The 21,397-nt window shown below is 41.0% G+C and overlaps 1 protein-coding gene across 1 annotated transcript in view; it reads right to left on the bottom strand.

Moving 5' to 3' along the window:
• Positions 1-15,009: 15,009 nt before the first annotated feature.
• The window catches only part of CWH43 (cell wall biogenesis 43 C-terminal homolog), a 54,005-nt gene continuing 47,617 nt past the window's right edge, over positions 15,010-21,397 (bottom strand). The window contains exons 15-16 of the mRNA XM_069594081.1: positions 18,915-19,070; positions 15,010-15,522 (exon numbers count right to left, since the gene is read on the bottom strand). Of these exons, the coding sequence (XP_069450182.1) occupies positions 15,444-15,522; positions 18,915-19,070 (235 nt within the window). The 3' untranslated portion in view covers positions 15,010-15,443. The remainder of the gene's footprint in view (positions 15,523-18,914; positions 19,071-21,397) is intronic.

Below are 21,397 nucleotides of genomic sequence, written 5' to 3'. Positions count from 1 at the left end.
GGGACCATTGAGCTTCTCAGGTGGCTCAGTGGGTAAAGAAGTCGGCTGCCAATGCAGGAACCACAGGAGATGTGGGTTTGATCCCTGGGTTGCAAATATTCCCTAGAGGAGGAAATGGCAGCCCACTCTAGTATTCTTGCTGGGATAATCCCCATGGACAGAGGGACCTGAGGCGGGAGGGGGCTACAGTCCACAGAGTCAAAAAGAGCTGGACACAACTGAGTGACTAGGGATGTGTGTACTTGGACTATTAGTTTAGTCTTGATTTACTTTTAATAATTAATTTACTAATTCATTCAACCGAACATATTGAGTACCCATTAAGGCACTATGTGAGATACTGTAGTGAGAAATGGAAACCACAATTTGCAAAAAAACAAAACCCCACAAACAAAAAAAAAACCCTGTATTGTGATTCACAAAACAGATTAACTGCTAGACTGTAATGTGCAACTTAAAGTATCTAAACTCAAATTATTTTAACACCTGCTCATTCAGAACCGTGTATCCCAAGATTGACCTATGATGGGATTAGTGTCCTTATAGCCATATGAGGATACAGTGAGAAGTCAGCCATCTGCAAGCCCAGCAGAGGGCCCTCACCAGGAACCAAATCTACTAGCATCTTGATCTTGGATATCCCAGCCTCCAGAAGGGTGAGAAATAAGTGTCTGCTGCTTAAGCCAGACATTTTGCTATGGCAGCCTGAGCAGATTAAAGACAGGAAGTGGGGACCTCACTGCATTCCTTCCTGAATCCACCTCAACACCTCACTGCAGCCACAGTCATTTTTACCTACACCTGGACTCTCCGTCAACATCATGCTCTAAGGTCACTCTCAAGGCTAGTGCCTGGATTTCTTAGCACTGAACATCTCCAGCTCCTTCTCACTTTTTTCCTCTGCCACCCTCCACACATACTTTCCCCATCATAGTCCAAAGTGGCTCTTGAGAGCTCACCTCCCATTCCTGGCCACAGAAAGGAGAAGAGGCCTTCCCTTTAAGGACAGTGCCTGGAAGTCTCACACACTCTCTCCTCTTAGATCCTGTTGTCAAGAACTCAGACTCATGGTCATTCCTCACTGCAAGAGAAGTTGGCTGTTATAGCCATTTTTTCCTCACTGTCCATGTGCCCAGCTAAAATTGGGAGGTTCTTACAGAGGATGGAGGAGAAGAAATATCAGAAGACAACGAGCAGGCTCTGCCACAGTGGTGTGTCTCAATTGTGATTTGTATCACCAGGAAATCTGTTACTAATGGAGTACTCAAGATTACGAATGAATTATTAGTATTTCTAAAACAGGAGTAGATGCAGGGTCACGTCTTTGTTAACACTTACTCTCTCTCCCTTGTATTTTGATGTTTTCTTGAGAGGTAGTGCTAAATTCCACAGTAGGGAATTGAGTAAAACACAATCTTATCGATGCCTCGGTCTGCTGTGAATCACTGCTGCTAATAGTTATGGCATGTTTTAGTTGTTCCAAACCTTTGTGGTTTTGTCAGATGTGAATATATTAATGAGAAAGTGTCATGCATTTATCTTAATGGCAATCGTCTTGGCTCTCATGAAGGGAAAAAGGTTAAGAAATCTTACACCAAATGAGCTCTGAAGTGCTAATCAGTTCTAAAACATCTGCGATTCTGGGCATATAAATTCTCTTGTGCGTGGACCGCTTGAAACAGAATCACATAGGAAGCTTGTTAACAATACAGATTCTTAGGCTCACCGCATACTGATAGAATAAAAGTCAAGGGGAGTGAGGCCCAGAAATGTGCCAATTGCGCAAGTTCTCCAGGTGATTCTTAGGAGCACAAAAGTTTCAGTGCATTTCCTGGGTCTCTTTGAGAAAAAGTCTGGCTAATACGTTTTATCATCTCTCATGAATTAACTCACCTGCATCTAGCTGCCAGGCTGAAACACGCACAACTTGAGTCAGAGGCTACTTGCTTCTAGAGCAGGGGTCCCCAGCCTCCAGGATCTAATGCTTGATGATCTGAGGTAGAGCTGCTGTGACAATAATAAAGGGCACAATAAATGAAATGCCCTTAAATCATCCCAAAACCATCCCCAGCATGGTCTGTGGAAAAACTTGTCTTGCACAAAACTGGTCCCTAGTGCCAAGAAGGTTGGGGATATCTGCTCCAGAGGATGATCAGTAGTGGATTTTACTAGCTGTTCCTCACAACAGCATGATGTTGAACTGCTGCGGTCTACAGCATCACTGACACTGCTTTTCTTTGCAGCTTGGAGTTTCAGTGGAAAATTACATACACCTCTTGAAATCACTGCAGATGGTGATTGCAGCCGTGAAATTAAAAGACGCTTACTCCTTGGAAGGAAAGTTATAACCAACCTAGATAGCATATTCAAAAGCAGCGACATTACTTTGCCAACAAAGGTCCGTCTAGTCAAGACTATGGTTTTTCCAGTGGTCATATATGGATGTGAGAGTTGGACTGTGAAGAAAGCTGAGTGCCAAAGAATTGCTGCTTTTGAACTGTGGTGTTGGAGAAGCCTCTTGAGAGTCCCTTGGACTGCAAGGAGATCCAACCAGTCCATTCTAAAGGAGATCAGTACTAGGTGTTCATGGGAAGAACTGATGCTAAAGCTGAAACTCCAGTACTTTGGCCACCTCATGCGAAGAGTTGACTCATTGGGAAAGACTCTGGTGCTGGGAGGGATTGGGGGCAGGAGGAGAAGGGGATGACAGAGGATGAGATGGCTGGATGGCATCACCAACTCGATGGACATGAGTTTGAGTGAACTCCGGGAGTTGGTGATGGACAGGGAGGCCTGGCGTGCTGCGATTCAGGGGGTTGCAAAGAATCGGAGACGACTGAGTGAATGAACTGAACTTGAAAAGGGTAAACATGTTCAGTACACTCACTTGCTACCCTCCCCACCTGTCTGTATTGGCATGGTATCACAAAATGTAATATACAAGGTTATAGTCTGTAGATTGTAGGAGAGTTTTTCTTTTTTTAGCTTTTGTGCATATACTGATGTATTTGGGGGCTAATAGATCTATTTAGTAAACAGAAGAGCTTACACTACTGATGCTGTGGCATCCACAGCTATCTAGGAAAAGAGGAACCGAGGGTCTGTTTTGTGCTCAAGGTTCATTACACGCTTCTGATACACACAGGCTTATTTAACTCTCCTTAACAGTCCTGTGAGATAAAGCATCTCACTTTATTTTCATTTTCTAGAGTGACTAAGTAACTTGTTTAAGTTCATCTAGAAAGTGAAAGAGGCTAAATTTTTAATACCCTTCCCAACCCAAGTTTAATTAGCAAAATAGGGAGAAAAAAGGGTGGGGAGGAGGGTATTTGGCTCTTGAGTCAGCAGGTTTCCATCACAGCGTTGCTCTCCAACATTTTTGTTTGAGCATCCCACCAGTAAATATGTCTGAGTGCCTCTCCCATCTCTGTGTATTTTTAAAATAAATATCCACATTAGAAACCAGTTTGCTTTTTGAACTCTCATGGGTATCAGAATCACCTAGAGAACTTGCTGAAGCACGGTTCATGGGCTCCAACCTCCAGAGGGGCAGAGATGCAGTAGGTTTGCAATGAGACCCAAGGATCTGAATTTCTAGCAGGTTCCCAGGGGACTGGAAAATACCCTGATGCTGGGAAGGATTGAGGGCAGGAGGAGAAGGGGGCAACACAGGATGAGATGGTTGGATGGCATCACCGACTCAATGGACATGAGTTTGAGCAAACTCCGGAAGATAGTAAAGGACAGGGAAGCCATGGTGTCCATGGGGTCGCAAAGAGTCAGACACAACTGAGCGACTGAACAGCAACAACCCAGGGGACAGCGATGCTGCCTGTGATGAACCTCGTTTTCAATAGCATTGCTATAAACATAACCTCCAAATCAAGATTCTAAAACACTAAAATACAGTGGAATAAAATAGTAATTCTAGGGACTTCCCTGGTGGTCCAGTGATTTAGAATCTGCCTTGCAATGCAAGGGACTCGGTTTTGATCCCTGGTCAGAGAACTAGGATCCCACATGCAACTAAGAGCAACTAAGGCTGAGCACCACAAGGACAGCCCACATGCCACAGTTGGAGTCTGTGCACCTCCGCGAGAGATTCTGTATGATGCAAATAAGATCCTGCGTGCTTCAGCTAAGACCCAACACACTCAGACACATAAATATCTTTTAAAATACACCCCAGGAGTGAAAGAACTCATTTTGGAAACCACTACACCAAACTGAGCTATAGTAGCTTTCCCTGGCAGAGAGGTAAGCTTGGAGGCACTTTCATAAATCACAGAAATTTCCCAAGCCTCAGACACTGTGGATAAAGGAGATGATAAAGGGACACATCAGATGGGCACAGCTCAGGGTCTCACTAATACTCCCCGGTAGCACTCAAGCTCTCTGCCTTTCATTTCCAGCTAACTACTCCTATCATCTTTCCTTTGCTTTAATTTGTTTCCCTTTGTGATAACAGCCACCATTGCTTTTAGGTGATGCAATCTAGCACTCCTGCTGTTCCTTTTATGGAAATTCTAGCCACTGCAAGTACATGTGGTACTTGATATCCACAAAGCAAAAATGTTCCGAGTGAAGGATGCTTTGATTGAACTTTAATTTTGCTGTTACTTTGAAGTCCCAAGCTACTGGAATGCAATATGCTGTTCAGCATGGTTACATTCAGAAACACTTGGAAGGGAATTTTCCCCTGCTTACATCTGATGTACATTTCCAAAGTGCTTTTTGTAGATTTCATTAGTGATTTTGCTGCTTGGTAAAAAATAGGACAGGTTTCTATTCAGTAAACAATTTTCAGTACTTTGGAAGAGGAGCGATGAGGTATTTGCAAAGACTTTGTGCATAAATTTAAATCTAAAGGCTACTACAGCAATAAGCTATAAAAGACATAGAAGCTATAGCAATAGGCTATTATAGCAATATAACTATACTATAAATTAGATAATATGTTACATAATTAATAATATAAAGTAATACAGGGTAATATAGCAATAGGCTCTGCTGTAGTAAGAAAAAAGAGGGTTGGTATAGCCATTGCTTCACTGGAAAAGGCAAAGAAGCATCTTTTGACATTTTGAAATAAAGAAAAGTGAAAGCATAGCTTATTAGTAAAGACAAAGTGCCTTCGACCAGAGAAAACCCCAGAATTTCCCATGACCAAATCTGAGCAATAGAGCAAATGTCATGTACTGGGCGGTGCTTTTCAAAAAAATCATTTGTACTGTACAGGAAAAGTACTGTGATGTGTGCTCTGACTTTTGTTAACTAATGTCTCAATTTAAAGCCAGATTCCAAAGGACTGATTTTTATTGGTCAGTGAAATGACTCCTACAGCTGTTTATTTCCTGACTAGTTTCTCACCCCCATTCATTTCAACTAAATGGCACTTCTTTCATGGGTGGAGCCCCTTGCTTGCTCAGAACTCAACATAATGGGACTGACAGCCTAGGCTGATAGCAGCATCTGACACCACAACCATTATCCTGACCCCCAATTCTTCCAGAAAGTACTCCCCCTTTGCCCTCAGCCCTCATCTCATTCCTGCCTCAGGAAGAAAATAGGTCATGTGGGAAAAGAGAGCGCATGTACCATCAGAAATGCAGGCACTTAAGGTAACATGCCTAGGTCCTAAAAGTCCTGAATTCCCCCAATATACTTGAAAAGCTCAGAAGCCAAAAAGAGGAAGAAGGGTTGCATATTACGTTCATCAGAAAATATGTATTTGAGCCCAGCAAGGTCTCCAGCAGTACAGGTATACTGGCCTTGGAATCAGCAGTTGTGAGCAGTGTTGTACTTTCCCCATCTCCTAGACATGCCATTCTGGTCAAATTAACTCAATTAACTTGAGGATTAGTTTTCTCATCTAGAAAATGCAAAGAAAAGCTCCTGAAATCTAGCTGTGGCAGATTAAAGATGCTCACATAACTTTTCCATACATTTCCTATTGAAAGTGGGGTCCTGGTCCCCTATCCTTGAATTTAGCAACTACTTTGCTGAATAGGATATGGCAAAAGTGACTGTTCTATCTGAGCCTACATTTTAGTCTTCTGGAAGCTTCTGTTTTCTATCCCCTGGAATATTCGCTTAGGAGCCCTGAGCCACCATGTATAAAGTCCACCTACTCAACGTAGAGAGGACACCTAGGAGACTCAGATGAGTCCTCCTCTCCAGCCTTCCTCATCAAGATACAGTCACATGGGTAAAGCCGGCCAGGAACTTCTGGTCCAGACCAGTCACCATCCATATGCCAGCAAGTGACTCAGACAGTGCCACAGGGGACAGAAGGATTGTCCAGCCAAGTCCTGGCTAGGTTTCTAACCCGCTATAAAAAATTAATAAACCTCAATTAAAGTGGGGCTGCCCTTGCTGGCTCAGACCATAAAGAATCCGCCTGCAATGCAGGAGACGTGAGTTTGATCCCTGGAATGGGAAGATCCCCTAGACAAGGGAATGGCAAGCCACTCCAGTATTCTTGCCTGGGAAATCCCATGGACAGAGAAGCTTTGCAGGCTACAGTCCATGGGGTGGCAAAAAGTTAGACAGAACTGAGCAACTAAGGCACTCACACAATTAAAGTGAGGAGACCAGAAGGGGGTGCTCTCATGCCCTGTGATAATAGCAGAGACCCACAGGAAGAAGAAAGACTCCTCTTTCCTGGCAAGACTCGGCCTTGGAGTGTTTACTGTAGCACTCCCAACTTCCTTTTCTCCTCTATACAAGTGGTCTCCTTCCCTTGCCATGTGGGGACTTCCATGTGGCTTGTCGTGGTCACAGACCCCAAATTGCAATTGTCTGCTGATCCAGAATAAACCTATCTTTGCCGGAAAAATATCTGGCAGTCTATTTGTTTTAGGTCAATACCACAAAATCATGAGACATAGTTTATTATACAATAATATATTATTAGGACATCAGCTAATAGTATATTATTATTAAAAAGGTGACTGCTATAATCAAAAAGAAATTGCAGGTGCAAAAGGATTTGCAGACTACAAAGCAACATGTTTTGTCACTATTATATAAAAGAACAGTCTCGGAACCCAGGTGTTTACAATGATTAATTTTGTGACATTTGCCATTCCTGTTGAGGAATACAAAGTCAATTGCCATCAAGTATCTGTGGTAGAAATGAAGAGAAATACATTCAGCTTCTAGTTCTTTATTTTGATGGGAGCCAGGGCTGTGGTGTTGGAGAAGACTCTTGAGAGTCCCTTGGACTGCAAGGAGATCCAACCAATCCATTCTGAAGGAGATCAGCCCTGGGATTTCTTTGGAAAGAATGATGCTAAAGCTGAAACTCCAGTACTTTGGCCACCTCATGCAAAGAGGTGACTCATTGGAAAAGACTCTGATGCTGGGAGGGATTGGGGACAGAAGGAGAAGGGGACGACAAAGGATGAAATGGCTGGATGGCATCACTGACTCTATGGACGTGAGTCTGAGTGAACTCCGGGAGTTGGTGATGGACAGGGAGGCCTGGCGTGTTGCGATTCATGGGATGGCAAAGAGTCGGACACGACTGAGCAACTGAACTGAACTGAGGGCTTTGTGAGTAAGGGATATTAATGTTATTTCCAGCTGGTAAAAGAATATGCCATCAGGCTTTTATTTATTTCATTTCCTTAATTCATAAGGAATTTGGGGGAGTGATTTCTTTTCCTATGACTATATTCACCTTAGAGTATTTTGAAGCAATGATCTCAATTAACCAGAGTATTCAAAGATGATATTCTAATTATCTGAAAATTTCATCAGTGTTTCTTGTTGATCTTTCTTAAATGCTATGATAACTTTGTCTTAGTATGTTGTTTGGAAAGTCTAAACTCTTGAAAAAATCATGAAAAGTTAATTTATTAAAAAGCTTATAAGTTGAGTGTTTCAATAGAGTACATTTTCCCATTGAAATAAAGCTATAAATGATAAGATTCCAAGACTCAGAAGCAACAGAGTTCCAAATGTGTTATAATACTGCATAATTGTACATTTTAAAGTTTTTTTAAAATTTCTACAAGCAATTCTATGCTGTGAACTTTTTTTTTAAGCCTCATAACATACACTTAGCCTGATCAAACCCTTTTCAGTAAGATCTAGGGAGCCCCCAGGATGTCAGACTCCAAGTAGAATGGCAGTTTCACGAGGGCAGAGGCTGTGTCCCGGCTCCCTGTGCTCAGCACAGAGCACAGACCTCAAAAGCTTGCTGTCATCCCCAAAGCAGCACAGCACAGTGCCTAAGGTGTGCCTCAGGTCAGAGAGACCTGGCTTTCATTCTGCCCTTCCTCTTGCTAGTGTCAACGCTGGGCAGAGCTCAGCATCTCTAAGCCTCAGTTCTTCAACATTAACCTGAGAATCGAGTGTGCCTACCACATGGAGCTCCTGCAAAATTTCAATGGGGGACTTCCATGGCAGTCCAATGGCTTAGACTCTGCCCTTCCACTGCAGGGAGCTTGGGTTCGATCCCTGGTCAAGGAACTAAGATCCCACATGCCACATGGTGTGGGGAAAAAAAACAAAATTCAGGGGCATTTTATGTAAAGACTTGTCATGTCTGGTATATAGACAGGGCTCAAAATGTGGCAGTGATCATTATTACTATTACTCATCCCAGGTGTGGCTCCCAGAGCATCCACTGCCCATTTCAGCAGTTCTGGGGAGTGGTGGAAAGAAGAAGAATCTGCAAAGAGTATTTGTGACAATTTATATTTCTTTTTCCCCCAAATGTTGGAGATCAATTAAGTTTTATTTATATTTAACATATGGGTTAATAGTAGTACATGTATGGAAGTTATAAGTAAATATATTGAGAGTATATGCTCTTTTTTTTTTTTTTTTTTACTTATAGGACTGCATACATCAAAATATTTGTAAAGTGTTGGCCTAATTCTTCAGAAAAGTCACTGTATCTGAAGCCGGGCAGAGGTGGACACTTGCCTCAAAGAAGGAGCCCACCTGTGAGCAGAGGGAGCTAAATATTCTTGGCCACAAGAGAGACCTTGAGTCTCTATCCTCCAGCCTCCAACAAAGACAAGGTCCTGCCTTCTTAAGGGAATGACCTTGGAGGAGTAGATAAGTAAAGGATAATAAGAGAGGAAGGGAAGAATTCTAACAGACAACCAGCCAGCCAGGCAAAGCATCAGGGATGAAGTTAGCCAGCAAATGGGTTCGGACTACCTTTGCTCAGAGTGTCTCAACAAGAGGGTGTGGTAGGGTGTGTGGGGGGCGGTGTGTCAAGCAGAGTTTCCATGGTGTTGCTGAGAGCAGGATGAATAAAGTGAAAAGAAGAAATGAGGTCCAAAAAATGGTTGGGAAAGGAATCTCCTCCACCAGTGATACAGGCCCTATTCTGGTGCCTGCGGGGAGAGGGAAAGGAAGGAGAAACAGAGATGCAGGTGGAAGGTCAGGAATGTCCCTATAGGGTGGTGAGCCCAGGATTGGGTCACCATCTGTGATTAGAGATTGTGGCAGACAGACAGACATAACTCAATTTGGTGCATCAGTTTTTATGGTGTAGAAGCATGGACTGTCCATCAGATACTCATGATATACCCTGGCAATATTTCCCCTCTCATTCCCAGATTTTATAGGAGGCGATATGATATGGAACACACAGTGCTGAACCAGGGAGTTAAGAAAACTGTGTTCTTGTTTCAGGTTTTCTGTTACTTAGCTATGTCCTTGTGTAGGCACCTAGCTTCTGAATTCATTTTGTCATCTGAAAAGAAAGAGAACTAATTTACATGATCTCTAGGTTCCCTTCCAGCCCTGTGATTATCAATTTCAGGATTCTGAAAGGGGCATATGCTCTTAGGAATTGCCTCGTATGCCTACACATTGAATGCAGAGAAAAGTTATAGTCTATTAAGGTTGTCTGATTATTTATGTTATCAATCAATGTTTGACTAGGTGGTTCCCCTTCTAGAGTCTTCTGTAATGTCTTTACTCTGAAATAACTTGACTGTGTTACTACTCCTATTAACTACTCACATAATGAGGTAGCTCAAAGCATTAACTCAGAGTTCCTTGGTACTGATTAAAGTGTTCTAACTAAGAGAGAGAGAAAGGGAGAGAGAGACTGCATTATTAGCTCATAAGAAGCTATGGCTAAAATAATCGGATGCTTCCCAAATACACTGAAATTGAAATAACTACTGACCCAGCTGTATAAATTAAGATAAATTCACCACTCTACAATACAGCAGGTCAGCACTTTTCTTATTTCTTGTCTCTTCCATTATCCTCAGAATCCATTTGATCATTTAAAAAGTGTAGTAGAATTCAAAAACAAAATGAGAAATGAGAAAATCGGTTGGAGAGAAAGCGGGGAAAAAAGGAGAGCCTGGTCTCCAGAGTGGAGGAGACGTTGGCTGTTAAGAATATGTCCACTGTAAAGTAGGGGGAGAGATTTGGGTGTTTCCGTTCCCCGCATGGGACTCTATCCTCTTCAATCTATAGACTGTATAGTCACTGTATTATCAGACCTGTTCTCTTGGTCAGTTAATGATGCTATAACAAATTACAATGGACTGAGTGACTTAAAAAACAAATGTTTCTCACATACTGGGAAGTACAAACTCAAGGTGCCAGCAGATCCAGTGCATGGTGACAGCCTCTTCCTGGTTTTGCAGCTGGCTTTCTTTTCCTTGTATCCTCACATGGTGGAGGCAAGAGAGAGAGAACACTCCTTTGTCTCTTCTTATGAGGGCACTAATTCTTTACATGCAGGCTCCACCTTCATGACCTTACGACCTCTTAAAGACTTCACTTTCTAATACCATGACATTGGGGGTTATAATTTCAACATATGAATTTGGGGAAGACAAAAACACTCAATCCATTGTACCTGTTCCCTTAAGGGCTTATTCAAGAAACAAATATAGTCTCATCTTAAATTTAAAAGGAATCTGGAAAAAAAAAAAAAACAAAACAAAACCATCTTGCTTGCAAGCTCAGTTTTTAAAAGGAAAAAAAAAAACGTAGGTGGAAAATTGCCAGAAATGTTAGGAAATGTTTACAGAGATACCTTTAGAGGTTTTCTGTTAATGCAAAAAAAAAAAAAAAAAAAAAGGAAAAAAACCCAGAAAACTTTATATAGTGTTTTACTCTGCTAGGAAACAGTGCAAACATAAAGAATCTGTATACCTTCTCTACCCAGAAAGCTGGATGTGAAGAGGAGCTAGGGCTATAGATTTCCCCAGAAACCCTAAAAGTAAGGAGAACTAAAAACATTGTATTTTGCTGGATTGATAGATTATACCCATTTACCAATCATTTCAAGTGCATTCACATTATCAAAGTCGTCAAAGCAGTCTCCTAAGTCTCAGGATGGCAACCTTCCCCCTCTGTCCCCACCCCAGTTTACAACCAGCATCAGCCTCCTACTCCAAGGTGAACCTTCTCAGAAGGGCTCAGTCATCAGAGAAACTGTGGTTAGCCACATCCTCACCCCACTCAAAACATTAGGGCCTTTACTTTACCCCGGGATTCAGCAACAACAAGCCTCTGTAAGGCTGAGCTAGTCAGAGGTTCTCTGAATTCCTGGACTCACATTGGAATAATCATCATCAGGTTAAGGGGGATTACATATTATCAGGGTTCCATGAACTTTTTGTTACAACTAGTGAAAGATGTATACTTGCACAAAGCACGCTATAGTGTGAAGGTATAAAGAGATTATTAAATATGTGTCTATTTAAATGGAGAACAAAGATAGTGTCTTTGCAAATATTAAGCAGTTGCACTGGAATTTTCCCCTTATCCTTATTCCCTGGGAGCCTTCCACTGGTGAACCTGAGTGCCTTCAGACCTATCTCCCAGCTCTTCAGATATTTGTCTGTTCTGATGTTAAAGTAGTTCATGGAAGTCTTCATTTCAGTGTATTTTTGTAGAGTATTTTTTATAGTATTTTTGAGTCCTAGAACTTTTCTTTTTCAAATGGGCTGTGTCACTCTGTATAGTTTTACAAAAGTATAATTTTCCTGCTACCTTCAATCTTTCCCAGCATCAGGGTCTTTTCCAATGAGTCAGCTCTTCACCTCAGGTGGCCAAAGTATTCAAGCTTCAGCTTCAGCATCAGTCCTTCCAGTGAATATTCGGGACTGATTTCCTTTGGGATTGATTTGTTTGATCTCCTTGCAGTCCAAGGGACTCTCAAGAGTCTTCTCCAACACCACAGTTCAAAAGCATCAGTTCTTCAATGCTCAGCTTTCTTTATGGTACAACTCTCACATCCATATATGACTATTGGAAAAACCATAGCTTTGACTATATGAGCCTTTGTCGGCAAAGTAATGTCTTTGCTTTTTAATATGCTGTCTAGGTTGGTCATAGCTTTTCTTTCAAGGAGCAAGTGTCTTTTAATTTCATGGCTGCAGTCACCATCTGCAGTGATTTTGGAGCCCAAGAAAATAAAGTTTCTCACTGTTTCCATTGTTTCCGCATCGATTTGCCATGAAGTGATAGGACCGGATGCCATGATCTTAGTTTTCTGAATGTTGAGCTTTAAGCCAGCTTTTTTACTCTTCTCTTTCACTTTCATCAAGAGGCTCTTTAGTTCCTCTTCGCTTCCCGCCATAAGGGTGTCATCTGCATATCTGAGGTTATTGATATTTCTCCTGGCAATCTTGATTGCAGCTTGTGCTTCATCCACAAGCTGGAATCCACGTCAGTAAGTCTGTTTCCTTTTGTCTGTTATTTCTGCTGATCATGGATTGTAGTGTCTTATCTTCTATGTGCTCTGTCATCTTTGATTGTGTACTAGACATTGTATATGAAAAAATTATTGATAGAAATCATTTGAGATCTGTTATCTTCCTCATAAGAGGATTATTCATCGTATTTTACTTTACTTTATTTACTTGTTTTGCTAGGTGTCAAGGGGCATGAGCCATCAAGAATCACTTTCATCTCAGTTCAGAGTTTGAGATTTTGTGGGGCCACCAAAATCAGGGACTTTCAATCTTTAATGTGAACACATCACCTATGGATCTTGTTAAAGTGAAAAGTCCTACTTAGTAGAATTGGGACAAGCCTCAGGAAGCCACAATTGAAAAAAAAGCAACCCAAGTCATGTCAGTGGGATAGTTAATTTTACATGTCAACTGGCCACAGGGTACCCAAATTAAATATAATTTCTAGGTATGTCTTTGAGCATTTTCTGAATGAGATCAGCATTTGAATCCATGGGCACAGTAAATTGCTTTCTCCAGTGTAGCTGGGCATCATCCTATCAATTGAAGGCCTAAATAGAACAAAAGGTGGAGGCAGGAGGAATTCACCCTTTTTTCTTCCTTACTCATTACTTGAGCTGGGACACTGACCTTTTCAAGCCCTCAGCACTCCTGGTTTTCAGGCATTCAGACTCAGTCTGGAATATAACCATTGTTAGATGATTTTGCACAACTCTAGGCTAACTGTAGGCTAAAACTCTGAGTACCTTTAAGATAGACTGAGCTATGGTGTTTGGTAGGTTAGATTATTAGATGCAGTTTTGATTTACATGGGTTTTGAGGGACATAACCCTATCATAAGTTGAAGAAGACCTAAGCACAGATGGCTTTAAAACAACAGTTATTATCTGTCAGGGATTTAGGAGCAGCTAAGCCAGGTGGTTGGACTTGGGTTTCTCGTGAGTTACAGTCAAGTTGTGAACAGGGGTTGAAATACAATTTGAAGGTTTAGCTGGGGCTGGAGGTGAAAGGTGACTCATTCCCGTGGCTGTTGGCAAAAGACCTTGATCCCTCCCCACCTTTCTACAGGGCTGCTCATAATGTGGCACCTGGCTTCATCAGAAGTGAGTCACTGCCTGTTATACAGAGTAAAGTAAGTCAGAGATAAAACAAGTATCGTATATTAACACTTATATATGTAATCTAGAAAAATGGTACTGATAAACCTATTTGCAGGGCAGGAATAGAGTCTTAGACATAGAGAACAGACTTATGGACACAGCAGTGGTAGGAGAGGGTGGGATGAATTGAGAGAGCAGCAGTGAAACACATTCCCATGCATAAAAAGATAGCTAGTGGAAAGTTGCTGTACAGTGCAGGGAGCCTGGTGCTCTGTGACAACCTAGAGGGGTGGGAGGGAGTGGGAGGTGGGAGGGAGGTTAAAGAGGGAGTGGACATGTGTATACTCTGGCTGATTCTGTTGATGTATGGCAGAAACCCATACAACATTGTAAAGTAGTTATCCTCCAATTAAAAAACTATTTTTTAAAGAAAAGAAGTGAGTTTACCCCACCCTCAAAAAGAGGCCAATTAGGTCCCACCTTTTGAAGAAAGTACCAAATCACCTGTGGACATATTTTTAAAACCATCATAGCAACATCATATTTTGCATATGGCCATGTGCTCAATGCTTTTCTATTAAATAGATCCAAGGAACCTCCTTAGGTTGAGACATAGAACTTTTGGAAATTCTCTTATAGTCTTTATCTCTTCTCCCAAAGATCAAACAACATACAGGGCCCTCTCCAGTTCTAAGATGTATGTGTGCCTTCCTAGGCAACACTCAAATCACTATACGCTGTGGAGATGATGCTGTTGGGCTGAATTCTCCCCATCACCCTCCTGCTTGGTGGTGGAAAGAAAATTCTCTGTGGGAGCCCACTGTGTGCAGAGATGTGTTCCCTGACAGCTGGTGGCCTGACTGGAGACATTAATGGAATGTGGCCTGACTAGAGACATCAACGGAATGTGTCCTGTACAGCCAGGAAGTGATGTAAACACAGACGAGAGACACAATTCTATCATAGCTCAGGGCAGGATGGCGATAGGCATGCTGTAGCTGCTGACTCAGCAGCTGTATGTATACAGTGTTCTTCTAACAGACTTAATCTTTAAAGATTTTCCCCCTGCTTTGTCCCAAGAGGGATTTAAGGCTGCTTGATTTTTGTAAGTAATCCTTCCAGCTCATTAAAAAAAAAAAAATCCATTTCCTATTTTTAAGCACTAAAAACTTAAGACATTTTTGTTATTCTATCTCTCACAGTAAAACTTTCTTAGATTACCCCACATTCTATTTTTTTATTTAAAAAATTAAGACAATTTGGAAAAATGCTTGTATTTAGCAACATATGTTATATTGATAGGCTTCCAGGTGGTGCTAGTAGTAAAGAACCCGCCTGCCATTGCAGGAGACACAAGAGATTCAGGTTCAGTCCCTGGGTTGGGAAGATCCCCTGGAGGAGGGCATGGCAACCCACTCCAGTACTCTTGCCTGGACAGAGGAGCCTGGCGGGCTACAGTCCATGGGATTGCAAAGAGTCCGTCACAACTGAAGCGACTTAGCACACACATTATACTGATAGAATTTCCCTCTGGGTAGATATTGTATTTTTCCAAAATTGAGGGGTTTTTTTGTGTGTATCTTCCCACTTTAATTCATCCCTTCTTCTTATCTTATAATATTTTTCTTTTCCTTAGGACTTGTTTTAAAGTTTATAGAAAGTATTTGGGAGTACTCATATGAAAATGATGATTGTTCTCAAAGTTGTGCCCCTCTTTGTAGGATCCAAATCTAAAAAAAAAAAAGTAATTGATAAGTAAAAATTATACAAAAGTTAGGTTCTTATGTAAAATTTCAACCATAATCTATTGTGGCTTACTTATCTATCATAAAACCTGCAGAGATGTGATTAATTTATAAAACAGCAAATGAAGAGGGGAAAAAAAGGATTCATGCCTCTAGAAAAGGCATATTAAGTTTAACCTTCAAGGTCCTTATTCCATGATTACAGATCAGTCCACAAACACAACTGTTTAAGAATTATTGGCTGATAATATTTGTGAAAAATAAGTCTGGATTTTCTCCCATGCTAAGTTGGAATAATATCAATTTTACAGCTGAAAGGAAGTTATTCATGTTACATGTATGGATCTATAAAATCTATTTTGGTATATTTGCAACTTTGAAGTCTTCTACAGTGCCCAGGTTCTACAAATTAATGATTTACTTTGCCAATGAATACTTAGGTAATTATATAGCTCTGGTTGGTATAATAAAATAAAAAGGCACTGGAAAGGAAGCCATGACTCCCTTTTCTTCATCAGAGATTGCAATATCTGAATAACCTCAATAATGTAGGAGATAGGAGATCTGTATACTTTGTCATCACAAAACAAAAATAAGAGATATTAAAATTTTGCATAACCTTTTTACTATTTCACAACTAGACCAAGTAGTAAGGAAGTAATCAAGGATATACCCAAAGATGTAAAGAGTCCCTTGGAGACTTTCTGTAATAATGAAAGACTAAAGGTACAAAAACCCAATTGGTTAACTAAGTTTGGTATAGCCATATAATGGAATATTATGCAATCATTAAAAATATTTTCAGAAGAGTACTTTTTATAGAAGGAAGTTCATCATATACTATTTGGATGAAAAAAATTAGATTAACAAATAGAATGAACATATACACACATGTATGTTTCATAAATTTACAAAGTTGGGTGATATATAGATACACGAAAAGTCAAAGTATTAGTCATTTCCGACTCTGTGACCCCATGGACTATAGCCCTCCAGGCTCCTCTGTCCATGGAACTCTACAGGCAAGAATACTGGAGTGGGTAGCCATTCCCTTCTCCAGGGGATCTTCCTTATTCTGGAGATCAAACCCACTTCTCCTTCATTGCAGGCAGATTCTTTACAGTCTGAGACAGCAGGGAAGCCCATATAGATACATATACATATATGTTTGTGTGATATATATAGATACATATGCATATGAAAAAGAAAAGATGTATCCAAAAATATTACCAGTGATAATCTTTGAATTGCTGATTTCCCTCTAGAACATAAGCTCCACAGGACAAATATGTGGTCTTATTCACCACTCTGTCCCCAGTTTCCAGCACATCTTGATGCTAACTAACATAGTACTGGCATCATGATACTCAATGGCTATTTGCTGAATTAAGGAATGAGATTTTTTTAACTTGGTATTCTTTGGCTATTTCTATTTTATAAATTTTCATATGTACACATTTTTATAATAAGAAATTTTAAAGCAGGCCTTCTACTTATGCTTCTGTTATTTTCATAATTAAACCGAGTGAGAAAGCAAATCAAACCCCTTCACAGTTGGCTTGGACCAATCTGCAGTTGTGATTAGCCAAAAACACTTTATTTGGACTTCTCAACACTCCTGATGTAAGAATAAGGAAACAGGAAATTTTTTTTTTTCTTCCCAGGTCTTTGAGCTTTCATTTAAGAAGTCACCTTAGTCAACAAAGGGCTTCCCCGATAGCTCAGTTGGTAAAGAATCTGTCTGCAATGCAGTAGACCCCAGTTTGATTCCTAGGTCAGGAAGATCTGCTGGAGAAGGGATAGGCTACCCACTGCAGTATTATTGGGCTTCCCTGGTGGCTCAGCTGGTAAAGAATCCACCTGCAATGCAGGAAACCTGGGTTCAATCCCTGGGTTGGGAAGATCCCCTGGAGAAGAGAAAGGCTACCCACTTCAGTATTCTGGCCTAGAGAATTCCATGGACTGTATAGTCCATGGGGTTGCAAAGATACGGACAGGACTGAGCAGCTTTCACCCAGTCAACAAAAGGAGGGAAAATTTCTATTTTACTCCTACTGTTACTGCTACAAATATTGTTGCCGGCATTGCAGCTACTGGCTCTGAAGCATTTACCAGGCACTATTTTAGGAATTTTGTGTGTCATTCAAAGCTCAAAACACCTCAAGAGTCAGGCACTACTGTTTTTCCCATTTTGCAAATGAGATTTGAAGTTCTGAGAGGTTAAGCAACTTGTCCACAGTTGCCCAGCTGTTCACTGATATGACTGAGGCTTGCAACTGGGCAGCTTCACCCCGGGGCCCATGCTCTTCACAAGAACATTGCAGTTACAAAGGGCAAGGTCAAATACAGCAAATGAAGCAAATCCAGACTGGGCTAGAGCTCTCCTTAAATTCACTGCCTACACTATCGTACAGTTGTGTCTTGTTGTAAGGAGAAACAAGGGAAAAAAAGAGAATACCTAAATGTCATTTTTCCCCCATACAAAATGAGGTCTGAGATGTTTCTATAGCTATTAACTGGTAAAAGTAGTAGAAATGTCAAATAATACTAACAATGTATTGAATATATGATTCATTCTGAGCCTGCTTTGAGACAGATATTGCCTCTCATTACCCAGTCATGGGAGAAGCACAAAGTACTTACTGCAAATCACATGTTTTTCTGCAAACAGGTTTCTCAGATAACCTCTATTTAAAACTAAACAGCACCCAATATGTTTCACAGGGTGGAATATCTGTAAAAGAAATGAATGATCCATTCTCCATAGTTGCAATGTTAATTGCACATTAGAATAACCTGCAAAGGTTTTTTTTTTTTTTCAAGAAGTTCTAATTGGTCTGAGGTGGGACCAGGCAGAGGGAGTTATTAAAAGCTCTCTAGCTGAGTGTTAGTGCAGGCAACACTGAGAATCACAGCAACCCAGTGATGCCAACAGGCTTCCTTCCCATTTGTTGGCTCTGTCACTGACTAGCCATGTAGCCCTGGTGCAGTTCTATTATGTTCCTCAGCCTGAGCTTCCTTCCCTCCAAAATGGGCATAACAAGGAGACCGATCCAATGAGGCTTATGGAGATAACCCAGGGCACACCTAGAAGAGGGTCTGGGACACAGCACACTTTCACATTAGCTGTCACAATGGTGATGGTATGGTACCATGTGGTCGTCTGTGCCTGAGGCTGGGATTTCAGCACGTTTCTCTGTCTCAGAGAGCAGGGACCGTAACTTCAGCCCAAGTGAGATGTTATAAAGTTTACCAGGAGCTCTTTATGTGAATAAACCTCTAGAATCTAATCCGTAGCTCACTGTGACGTACTATTTAGGTCCCTAGTGGGGATGCATGAGCTCATAGCTCTAGTTCACGTAAAGGAACTCACTCACCTGGGATTGAAGTGAATTTTCTCTGGAACTTCCCTATGGTCTGTGACCACTTTCTGGTTGTCTCTATAATTAATTGGGTCATCAGGAATCCTAAATTTGGCTACCTGAATTTCAGAGTCACTCAGTTCAGCGTGGGAGATTCTTGCGTAACCCAATCTGTGGCAGAAACAGAAATGGTTTGTAAAGATTTTATCATCATACTGAAATCTGATGAGATCTGGCAGATAATACCTTCACTAATAAGTCAGTTTCCTGTTTCTAACTCTGTATATTACTAGAATGAACTTGATTTATTACTCTAAATATTTACCAAAATATTTCTTTCATGATGTAAATGAATAAGGAACATGCACATAGATTTAATTAACATAATTGGCAACCTTACTCTTACTTTTTTATAGTAACTAACGAATATTCTATGTATACAAATTGCCTCTCACATAATTGCTTTGTGTCAGTGGCAGGAATTTAGGGGCAAAATCCTCCAGAATTTAGGAGCATAGTCCTAAATTCTTTTTTACCTTAAAAAAAAATCCAAAGATCCCATGCACATTTTCATTCACAATTAAACATCTAAAGAAAAGATTTTTAATGGCTGAAAGCATCAATTCTTAGGTGTTCAGCCTTCTTTATGGTCCAAAGAACTGGACTGCCAAAGAATTGATGCTTTCGAACTGTGGTGCTGGAGAAGACTCTTGAGAGTCCCTTAAACAGTAAGGAGATCAAACCAGTCAATCCTAAAGGAAATCAACTCTGAATATTCATTGGAAGGACTGATGCTAAAGCTGAAGCTTCAATACTTTGGTCACCTGATGCAAAGAGCCAACTCATTGGAAAAGACCCCGATGCTGGGAAAGATTGAGGGTATGAGCAGAAGGGGGCTACAGAAGATGAGATGGTTGGATGGCATCACTGACTCAGTGCATATGAGTGTGAGCAAGCTCTGGGAGATGGTGAAGGACAGGGAAGCCTGGCTTGCAGTCCATGGGGTCGCAAAAAGTCAGACATGACTTAGCAATTGAACAACAACATCTGAAAAACTGCACATTTTTAATGTCTGGAAAAAAAATTTACATCCTGCTTTTGCTTTGAGCTTTCAGTTCTCCAGGAATTTCAAAGCACTTTGTAGATGTTATCCAAATAGTTATCAGAAGCTCAGTTGGAAAAATGGGGGAACCATGAACAGCCAAGAGTTAATTTTATTTATAGTTTGCCTTTAAAAGTCAGCTTCAGTCTGACTCTTATTCAAAGAACAAGTATACTCATTTGTTCATTATTCAAAGAACAAATATATATCAAGCCCCTACTACATGGAGGCATTGTTCTAGGTATTGGAAACAAACAGTGACTAAAACAAATTTCTTGCCCTCCTAGAGTTTCCATTCTAATTGAAGAGGACAAATATATGTATATATGTACGGTGATAAGTACCCAAGTACTGTGGGAGAACAAGCAGAGGACAGAGTACAGAAAACGCTGGTGGCAAAGGTTGTTATTCTATAATGAGTGGTCAGAGCATACCTCTCTGACAAAGTGACATTTGAGCAAAAAGCTGAATGAAGTGAGGGAGCAAGCCACACAGGTATTGGAGGAAGGGTGTTCTTGGGAACGGGAACAGCAAATGCAAAGGTCCTGAGGTCAAATGTACTTGTCTTTTCTGAGAACCAGCTCCACAATGACTGGAATGGAGTGCATAAGGGGAACCTGAGTTTGCATGGGGTAGCAGATGATGCAAAGCCTTCCTCACAGACTTCAGAGTTTCTCTGAGAGGGAGATGGGACATTATGCAGAGATGTAGTGGCTATGGTGTAGAGAGCAGACACCAGGGTAACAAAGAAGAGAGACCAGTTAGAAGGGCACAGAGGTAATTTAGATGAAAGACCAACAGGGGCTTGGGCCACAGTAGCAGAGGGAGGAACACCAAAAACCTGTCGCTCCATCCAGAATAGAGACAGAAACCCAGAGCTGGAACAAATGGAGAAGCAAGCCTGCCCACCACAGCAGATGAGAGAAGCACAATCTCGGCATCAGATGTGGGTCTGAGCTGTCTGACAGGTTAATGCATTTGTCTAAAAGCTCAGGTCCCAATTCTGTGTAGTTCCCTGTAATTCAACGTCACTCTCTCTAGTAAATCTAGGTCATTTATTTCCCAAATCTCTAAGATCAAAGTTTAACCCATTTCATAGATTCTGCCTTCAAAAAGCCATTGAAGATAAGGAAGCTGACAATCTAAATCTTCTACCAAAGCAGAGAGTCTTTCATTGTTGTCCAGTAAGTATTTATTAAGTGCCTACTGAGAGCAGGGCATTGAATTAGATGATCCAGGTAAAGTTTATAGAATTGGTTTCCTGGACAGAAACTGAATAACAGTCATCTCTAACTGCATTAATTTTTCATATTTTCAAAATTACCTTCCCATCTGTTACAGACTAAATGTTTGTGTCTCCTCCCCTCAAATTCATATATTGAAGCCCTAAACCCAC

The sequence above is a fragment of the Ovis canadensis genome, chromosome 6 (genome assembly GCF_042477335.2).
Source record: "Ovis canadensis isolate MfBH-ARS-UI-01 breed Bighorn chromosome 6, ARS-UI_OviCan_v2, whole genome shotgun sequence".
NCBI classification, from domain to species: domain Eukaryota; kingdom Metazoa; phylum Chordata; class Mammalia; order Artiodactyla; family Bovidae; genus Ovis; species Ovis canadensis.
Note: the sequence above shows the minus strand (reverse complement) of the source record. Positions and strands in the feature narration are given on the sequence as shown.